We start from the raw sequence: 10,577 nt of genomic DNA on the forward strand, positions 1-10,577 counted from the left end.
AGCCTTTGTATCTATCTTTACATACCCTGCAGTCTCATTCTTGATAATTCCACCACCATCTCTATAGAAACAATAAACAACAAGCCCTTGAAATTAACCAGAGAAATTCAATCAAAATAACATTTAGGAATTGAAACTTCAAAAACTTATAATAGAGTTTATCGGACCTTTCCCAGCAACAAAACATATCAGGGAAGTATGAGGATGATCAATGCCAGGGAGACCAACGATAACCGACTACATCAACTGAAAATCCTTGGTCACGATAGACAGTAAACGGCGGCGCCGATCAGTATTTATCGATGGCTGTTTGCGTTTATCAGACGCACAAATTCCTGGTGATCTCGAAAAAAGCGAACCCTAATTCCTGAAAATCAGAGCTTGAAACCCTAATTTTAAGGTGATGAAAGAATCTTTCGCAAGAAAAAAAAAAAAGAAGCAAGGAAATAGCATATTTGAACAAGACAATAAAAATTAGTAGCAGAATTTTGACGAGAGGGAATTAATCGCATAAAAATTCTAAAATTTCTGAAAAAATCCTCATCCTTCAATACGTTTCCAGCCCCTGCTCTCCCTCTCCAGATTTCTTTCTCACGCCATTCTGCAACCGGAGTTCTTTGACGTCGCCATGGCTGTAGAAGGCCGACTTACCATCGCGGAAAAACAAGGCGTTGCAACAGCAACAGTGAGGCTCGACTTCCTCGCGAACGCCGCCGTGCTCAGGGAAAAGAGCCAGACAGAGATAAAGAGGAGAGAGAAATAGAAGAGTGGGCGGCTCAGAGAGGAGGCAGAAAGAGAAAGAGGTGGGCGACAGAGAGAAAGAGCAAGAGAGGGAGGAGAGAGAAAGTGCAAGAGGGACGGGAGAGAAGGGGGTTTCAAAATTTGGGAATAATTTTCCTGAAAACGACTACTTGATAATAGCCGTTACTAGACGCTCTCTTACTTTTTTTTTTTTTTTTTGTCCTCCTCTCTCTTTGTTAGCGTTTTGTCTTTATTGATATCGTTATTCTACTATATAAGTTTATATTTTATGTCTCATTCATTTTGCATATTTAAATTTTTAATTTGAGTTAAAATGTAATATTTTTTTAAAATTTTTTATTGTAACAGAAAAAGTTAGATGTAACATTTTTTAAAAAATTTTTAATGTATAAACCTAAAATTAAAAACTCAAATCGGTAAAATGAATGAAATTTTAGTGTATTTTAGCATTTTATATATTTTAAGATTTCAAGATTTATATTTGTCTTCAATCATTTTCTCTCATAAATTAATAATAAATATTTATGTTTTGTTCTCATTTATATTTATGAGAAATATCATAAGAATCAAATATTTATTATGTATATTAAGAATTCAAATGTAAAAGATTTAATTTGAGGACAATCAGTAGATAAAACCGAATACTTTATGTTAGAAATATTGTGACGTTGTCTATTTTCTAACCGGAAGAACGATTTTCTCTAAATTGTAGTAATGTTGATAATTACTAGACACCAGTTATTTTAGAACATATCTAACCATGATATTATGATTCCTATGCATTTTATAATGATAATTAAATTCTATCACTGTTGGCCTTTTATGATTAGTGGGCTCGCATCTATTTACATATCTTTTGATTTGTCTGTGTGTGTAATCAATTTAATGTCAAAAGCTCAATGCTTTGGAGATATAATATTACAAATAACTAGAACAATAATTCATAGATTTGGGATCTATAACCCTATATAGAAAAAAAATACATTTGTGCATCTTCGATATAGGATAATGAATTGATTTTCAAAATCTCTGTTTATACTTTATGCATAAACAGGACACCTATTAGATAAATAACGCAACTCATAGATAAAAAAGTACGTAGATAGCTTAAAAGAAAATCATAACCTAACTTTAGTTATATATCTTATTGTGAACAATTAATTAATCAAAGTCTTTTGCCTAATAATTGTGTCTTTCGAATTATGTGCCATGAAAGCTTTCAGGGTCATTGAAGGATTTAAGATTGTAGATTTTCCGAATTACACTTGTGCCTTTAGAATTATGTGCCATGAAAGCTTTCACCGAAATTCTTGAAGGAACTTCAATTTCTAGCGAGATGCTTCAAGGCTTCTGCTGACAGTTCTTCATAATTCATTGCCCAACAGACTCTGATCTTCTCTTATTCACACAAATCAGTATGAACCTGTAAAAAAAAACTAACAAGTTAAAGCTTCCATGTCAAAGGGAAAGTTCTTGTTAAAATTACTTGGTGTCTACATATAAAACACCTCGAAATATATGTCCATGGCTTGGTAAAATCTGTCATGAGACTCGCTTGTGAAATCTGGGAGTATCATTGCCAATTCTGAGAACTTTAACAGTTTCATGTGGGAATCTGAGGCCACTTCTACTAGAAACGAATCCATCAACCGGCCGACCTTATTCAAAGCCACCTTTAATTATAAGAAATGATTTCACCAACTTAAGAACCATCACATCATTTATGTATAACTTACTAGTATCTCCTTCCCTTTAAGCAGTAATAATATAACATATCTTCATATATTGTTGCCTATCTCCATATGAAACTACTAATGGTGTTTGCTTGATATCATGTCTGGTCTCATTTATTTACCCACTGTCCTGTCAAAGTGCAGTCAGGTTGATCCCATTGTAGCATCATTCTCTGGAGGAGCAGTTGGGGTAATTTAAGCATTAATGATTGTTAAAATAAATAATGTGAAACAGCAGGAGCATAAAAGATGCAAATACTGTCTTGGAACTGGTATGATTTTTGAATGATGTCCCATATGCTGACTTTTTTTTTTAATGAACATATGCTGACTTCTGGCTCAAGGTTTTACTGAGGATCTGGGATCTAGGGTAAAGATAGTTCTTTTTGCTATATACCTTCTATGTAGGATGTCATGGTTTTCCAGTTCCACCCTAAATGCATATTATTTGACACGGACCATGGTTTTAGAAAATAAACAACATTTAATTTTGTTATCCTATTTGAGATTTCAATTACAGAAAAAATTTTCGCAGAGGAGGAGATGAGGAGAGATACGAATGGAGGAGACTGAAATGAAAATGGGGTGTAAATTTCAGAATTCAGTGGGGGTAAAATTAGAAATAAAAAATTTCATTAAACACTCCAAATAGATTCCCGCATAAGTTGAAATCAGAATCAGCCTAAAGGCTGATTCTGCTTTTAGCTTCAGATTGAGGAAAATTTTTTTAAAAATCTGTTTTACCAAACAAGATTTTAGATTTTAGATTCCCGGATAAGTGTTTTTTCTCTCCTAAAAGCAATATCAAACTCACCCTAAGAAGATATTTCTTAAAACATCGAGATATTATTTTAGTATTATTAAAAACATAAGATATTAAGAGTATATATTTACTACAACAAAGAATATTAAAATGATTTTTATCTTTTTATTATTTTAAACTTTTTCCAACACTCATAACTTATGACTCTTGCTATATTATACACAAGTTACAACTTATAATTTAACTCAAATGACTCTAGTGACTAGTATTTATGAAATAATGATAATTCTTAAACTAATTACTTCTATTTCTCTTGTAATTTTTGTCTTGCTTAGTTAAATATGTAAACGCATCTGACGCAGACTACAAATATATGACAATATCAACGTATATATATGTGTGTGTGTGTGTGTAAGAATTGTAGTCTTCGTTAGATTTCAAGTGTACATATTGTATAATCTAGTAAACAAAGTTTTAGTGATCATGATCATGATGATCATATGGATTATACTTTTTTCTGCTGTTTTATGTGCCAGTCCTCCATCAATTTCTCTATATAGTACTGTTTCTCTTAATAATTTGTCTCCCGAGTCTCTACTTATAATTCCAATCTCAGATTCTTATGTCATGCCTCCAACATCTGCTGTGTTGAAAGGTCGATATTGCGACAAATGGGCTCGTGAAAATTGCAGAAAAATGTGGTCACCAAATTTAAAATATGGAAAATATTATATCCTGTATCGGGAATGTTGTCGTGAAAAATATGGAGAATGCATGAGGAGACCTGTAGTAACCTTGCCGCCACTTTGATATTTAAGCTCGTTTTCTGAGAGAGAGGGTTTATAAAAACTGAATCGAGTCAATGTATAAGCTGAAAATTTATACGCAAGTTATATAGCCACATTTTGAATCTTATTTATCAAACGTCTCAAGGAAGATTTTTTTGTATGTACAACTACAAGATCGCATTTCATTACCCGAACAAAAAAAAAAAAAGACAGTTTTTCGAAATTAATCCAAATCATCTGTCTAATTTATATGTTTGATTTTTTTTTATTCCTCTCTTTGAATATTGTTGTGCTTCAGATTTATAATTGATATACATTGTCTTGATTTAAAATCCCATTTCATTCCCCGAAAAAAAAAAAAAAAAGACAGTTTTTCGAAATTAATCCAAATCATCTGTCTAATTTATATGTTTGATTTTTTTTTATTCCTCTCTTTGAATATTGTTGTGCTTCAGATTTATAATTGATATACATTGTCTTGATTTATGACGAGTCTTAAAACCTATTATGCATGCACAAATTCAACCAGAAATTAACTTGATCCCCCTTTCCGCTAAAAATAAATTATTTTCGGAAGAGCCAATATAAGTAGTCAATGAAGAAGATCCAATTTATTTAAATAACATCTTTTCATAATTCTTGTCATGATAAGGAGTTAACTAGCTCTAGTTGGGATAAATATTATTGGTTGAACCCATGGTGATAAATATAATTCTTTAATTATAAACATTAATTAAGTGTAAAATGTAAAAATTTTAAACTCATGCGTTTTGAGGAGTATTTATCTCCTTTTTTTTTTCAAATTATATGGGTTTGGTCCAGGCCCCGTATTTATGACACTGCTCGACCTTATATGCTTATTATTGAAAAATATTATAAAATCATTTCAGTACTATGTGCTATAGTAAAACATGCTCTTAATACTTTTCTTTTGTATAAAATTAAAGCGATACATCTACATTTTTAAAAACATCTTTTTGAAATCCTGAAGCTGATTTTTTATATGTAAAATGACCTTAGTACATTTCTATTTAATTAATTAAAAATTAATAGATTTAGAAAAAAAATCATGAATTTTTTTATTTTGTTGTTTTTTAAAAAATATTGATTTCTATTTAATTCATAAAAATGGTAGTTTCGACATTACATATCTTAAAAATTAGTTTTAAAATACTCAGAAGATGTTTTCAAAAACGTCAAGATACCATTTTAATATTATAAAAAAAAAAACAAGATATTAAGAGTATGTTTTACTATAATATATGATACCAAAATAATTTTATCCCTTAAAAAAATTAAGATCCATTTAATTTCAACCATTGATCTAAAGAGATCTAAACTGAACCACCCATTTAAAGTTATTTGAAGGAGAAAAAAGAAAAAAGAAAAAAAAAAAAAAAAAAAAAAACCCCTAGAGTTAAGCAGCCGCCCCTTCACATGCTCACACACCGCTCACAAAAAATACACGTAAATCGAAAATAATGCTAATCACATGATTCTAATCTATGAACCAAACGTCTCTTTAATTAACTTTTTAATGACTGTCACATTAACAAACTGTTGAAATCATACACAAAAGTTAACAAAAGGAGTAATTTAATATGTTTTTTATAAATCGAGAAAAAAATCAAGAGATACTTTAAAGTAGAGTATATAGTTTCGAAGTATTTATGAAATTTATCTTAATTTTATTAATCAAACTCTTTAAATAAAACTAACTTATATATAAGAGGCAAAACACAAAGCAAATATTTTGAAAGTAAATTTATGCCTCGTTTATTTTACCGATTTGAGTTTTCAATTTTAGGTTTCTACAGTAAAAAGCTCTCAGAAAATGTCACATCTATCTTTTTCTGCTACAGTGAAAAGCTCTCAAAAAATGTCACATCTCAACTCAAATTAAAAACTCGAATTTTCGAAGTGAACGAGACCTTAATTACTCCTCTTCTTAAACCCACATAGGACATTACTTTTTTTGTGTTTTTTTGTTTATTATTATTATTATATATTTGTGCTAATCCAGATGCAACAGTACTTGTTGCGTGGAAATTGAACAAAACTACTGCTGGATAATGAATTAGAATTCGAGTTGAGATGTGACTTTATGTGAGAGCTTTTTACTGTAGCAAAAAAGTTAGATGTGATTGTTTGTGAGAGCTTTTTACTGTAGAAAAACTCGAATTCTAAACTCGAATCAGCGAAGTGAACAGGGCCTTAGTCACGCTAGAGCTAATAGCATATTTGTAACTTGTATATCCCCATAATTTAGGTTATTTTTTTATTTTATTTTATTTTTTGTGGTTGAAATCTATCTTTGGTAGTTTCCTCTTCTGTAAAAACTCGTCACTCCACTATATCTTGTAATTATTCCAAACACACAAGGCTTGATAGTGTTATATGTGTAATAGCAGCTTTAGCCAAGCTACTAAATCCGCGCTCTTGAGGCCTCAATTGTATGAATTCCCTAGCCCAAGTTCAAAGGGGGGAAAATGTGCTGTAATTAGAAGTTCTAACTAATTACAAACTTTAGTTTTAAATTGTATTTAAAATAAACTATTTCAATTGACTTACTATATAATTGGTATTTTTATGACGGCTCTTGGTAATAGCACAAATTCAGTCTAGATTAAATTAATGCTCCTTCCCCAAATGAAAAGAAAAAGTAACTAATAAATTGGACAATGTAGCGTACTTAATTCAGCAGACTGTTTATTTAAATAAAATAGTCGCTTTCTTTTTTCTATGAATTACTCAATGCATTCATTATAAGGAAGCTTGGGTTATAAATTGCAGCTGGGCACAAATATTAATTGGTTGAACAAATAAAACATAAAAGGTGAGCCATGGACAATAATTTCAAGGGAAACGTTATGGTGATATTGATTTTATCAGAAGTTGCACTTTTCTTATCTCTGGGGCATGCCAATGTTCCTCCATCTTCATTTTGAGAAGGAAAAATATACAAGCATTGCAAAGAGTGGGCGAATTATATTTGTGGAAAGGAATTGAGAGAAGAAAGATTTTTTATGCCAACGGAAAGGTTTAAGCTATTTTTTGGCCGTTGTGTTCGATCAAGATTTGAGGACTGCATGATCAGAAGTCTTCCCTAATGCCCTCGAGTTTTGAATCATTGATCAGTTATAGTTATCCCAACATCTCTTTCATAGAATTGCATGTTTTTTTTTAATGTATGAGCAACTGTTTATCAGTTTTTTCTATGGTAATGATAATCTACCAATGGTGCATGTTTTTTAACAATAAATCTGATCAAAACTATATCAAAATAAACAAAAGCACGTCTAACAAAACTTGGGACAAATATGACGGTTCACAACCGAACTTTACCAAAGGCGTATTAATACTCTACTGTAAAAATTCTCATTCATTAAAGATACTAATCAAATATAACCAAATCCTTATTCAAAAGAGAATAAAAATCAAAATATGTTAGGAACCTAAAAATTTGAGCTTCAATAACAATACTAAAAATGAAAAATTACAAGATAGATGGGCGGTTTCGAGGACCTCCGACCTTCAAAATAGTGCACAGCACTAGACACTCTCTACAAATCTCCTCCTCCCTCTCATTAGCCACTAGACCCTTATGTATATTACTAAACGACTATTAAAAAATAACTGTTAACTATCAAGTTCCTAACATTACCCCCGCCCCAAAGAATCACCTTGTCCTCAAGGTGAAAATCAATAAATAAAATTGAAAAATAACATATAAATGATTAAGAACAAAAGGCTTTGTTAGTTCCTTGATTTGAGTCCTAAATTGATGTTGTCCTTGTAAGTCACGTCTTCAAATTGGAGCCAATCAATTACTTTCTTCTCCATCTTCTGTGTATCTTGGAAAGCAACCACAAAGTCCACCAATTCAGCTGGAGCCCCCTGATCAAGCTTATCAATGACCATAAAAGCTTTTGACAAATCCATCATTAACAAAGAAGTTTCTTTCTCAGCTAACTAGGTCTTCATCCTTTCAGCCTCTCTGTCACCAATTTCGTCATACCCAGCGACAGACTTACTATACCCAGTCCTAAATGTGCTGGAATTTTGAGGCCCAAGCACCATTGCACCAGAATTAGGCCAATTAACGTTGTAATTACGAGGCCCAACCCCAAAATTGACTCTGCCCATACCGAAAACACTAGACCCAACCCACTTCCGAACAGAATTTCGGGATTCAGCCCCAAAATCGCCGGATTTCGCATCGGAATTCCACGTCCTGGCCATCATCTCGCCAGAGCTATCCCCAATGGCATCAAAATCACAAAACCCAACCTTAAGGGCGTCGGAATTCATGGGTCCCACTCCAATTCCGCCAGAATCTGCCTCCGTAGCACCGGAACCAGCCCCTTTCACGCCGGAATTGCGAGGCCCGGTCCAAACCGCAGCCAAATCGCCGAGCCCAACCTCCGCCGTGCTGGAACTCGCACCAAAACTCCCAGATCTAGCCTCAATCTTACTGGATCTTGAAATATCAGAGCCAATCGCGACGGCGTTCTCAGATTTCGTCGCAAATCCACCGCCGTTCACCTCAAATCTGGCCGATCTGGCACCAGATCGCGAAGAACCGCTCAAGTCTTCGTCGGCCTCGCGCGATCCTAGATCTCGTCGCACTCTCTCGAGCGTTGGTCGCTGTCTTGGAATTTCCAAATCTGGTCGCCACTCAGCCCAACTAGATCCCAGCGCCTACGTCGTCCGTTCGCCCTCCACAAGCTCTTCCTGGCGGTGCATCAACTGGTCCAAACGATCCAACTTGCCATGGATTGCCTCAACAGTCTTCGCAAGTACAGAGATCTTCTGTACGGGACGGAATCGCTGCAACAAGTGAGTCTTGAACTCCGACCAACTCCAAAACGGCCATCGTCGATCTTCCGATTGAAACCAGGTCAGAGCTTCAGCCTCAAAGTGGACAGCCACAGCCTATAATTTCTCTTGATATGTCATACGAAACTCTGAAAAGCTTCGTTCCACACGAATAATCCAAGAATGAGATCTAGTCTCCACCAGCCTTGTCGATGCAACATGTCGGCCAAGAATCGATGCTCTGATACCATTGTTAGGAACCCAAAAATCTGAGCTTCATTAACAACACTAAAAATGAAAAATTACAAGATAGATGGGCGGTTTCGAGGACCCCCGACCTCCAAAATAGTACACAGCATTAGACACACTCTACAAATCTCCTCCTCCCCCTCATTAGCCACTAGATCCTTATTTATACTACTAAAAGACTATTAAAAAACAATTGCTAACTATCAGGTTCCTAACAAAATATGACCAAAAATTAATCTAAGTTGTAATGTACGAACTTACAAGGGTTCTAATGTAACTCTGTTTTGGCCATTGAATGAACTCTTTTGAGTAAACTAAGACCACCAAGAGCAAGACAAGAAAAAACATCTCAGACAACTGAGTCATTCATTTCTTCAAAAGAAGATAGAGTTACAGTACATTAGATGCTGGACTTTGATTTTTATACAAGAATGGTGCCGGAAAAGAATGAGTAGAAGCTAAAAATCATTGAATTTCAGTGAATAATAAATCTCCCCCGAAACTGTAAGAAAAATTTTCTAAAAGTTATGGGGTTCGGTCTGTGCATCTCTGGTGACCTTACCCCAGATATGACTTACAGTCCCGGTATGGATTCAAGATTGTATTTGGCAGAAGGCGAAGCTTTAGCATCTTGGCCCTCTTGCAGTTTTGGTTTGTTCATGACATCAAGAGTTAAGTAAGTGTAGGAAGCGTTCCGGTTTGGTGGAGGGCTAGGATTGCTCATTCTGCTTGCAAGGAAGCGGCGAATCAGACCCCTTAGGAACGGAGCCATTGTGTCAGGCTCATGTTCCAAGTAATACATGATTCCTCCCATACACATACAAAACAGGAACACCTGTAAGGTTCAAAGCTTTGGTTTTAGATAGTGAATGTAAAAACCACCATTCTCACTCAAATATGGAGTACATAAATATTACTTCCGTTTAAGAATTCTAAGTTGCATAACCATATCAAAGATCAACTACAAGATAAGGAGTACCTAAAGCAGGACCTGGATTTACTGAAAAAGGAAAATAATAGGAAATACCTCAGCATTCTTGATATCCGGTAACAAGTGGCGGTTCACTAAGATATACCATAAAGAATCTCCGGCGCGTGGAAGTACATATAAAGCAAGTTCACTACGTCTAGCCTTTTTCTCTATTAATACTGAAAGTGCAGATATTCCACCTGCAATCCAATATACGAGCTTGTGGTCTTTTGGTGCAACTTTTCTATGTAAGCATATGGCTCCCTAGCATCACCGCAGCAAACTTGAGAAAAAGGTTATGTACATTTTAACGGAAGAAAAGAATAAGCATAAATACGATGGTACCTGAAATATTCCAACAAAAGCAGACAAAAATGCTGTTGAGCGAACGGCACCTTTAAGAGCTAGCCAACAGGTTCGAGCGGGAGCATCCTTGAACTACAAGGACATGAAATTAATGAAACAAGATGATGGGGAGAAAAAATTGAGGGAAA

The 10,577-nt window shown here is 34.3% G+C and overlaps 1 protein-coding gene across 1 annotated transcript in view; it reads right to left on the reverse strand.

Annotated features, from left to right (window-relative positions):
• Nucleotides 1–9,497: 9,497 nt before the first annotated feature.
• Nucleotides 9,498–10,577, reverse strand: part of LOC21400107 — a 3,454-nt gene continuing 2,374 nt past the window's right edge. The window contains exons 6-8 of the mRNA XM_024173954.1: nt 10,429–10,521; nt 10,141–10,347; nt 9,498–9,948 (exon numbers count right to left, since the gene is read on the reverse strand). Coding sequence (XP_024029722.1) covers nt 9,688–9,948; nt 10,141–10,347; nt 10,429–10,521 — 561 coding nt within the window. The 3' untranslated portion in view covers nt 9,498–9,687. The remainder of the gene's footprint in view (nt 9,949–10,140; nt 10,348–10,428; nt 10,522–10,577) is intronic.

The sequence above is a fragment of the Morus notabilis genome, unplaced genomic scaffold, assembly GCF_000414095.1.
Source record: "Morus notabilis unplaced genomic scaffold, ASM41409v2 Scaffold223, whole genome shotgun sequence".
Lineage (NCBI taxonomy): Eukaryota > Viridiplantae > Streptophyta > Magnoliopsida > Rosales > Moraceae > Morus > Morus notabilis.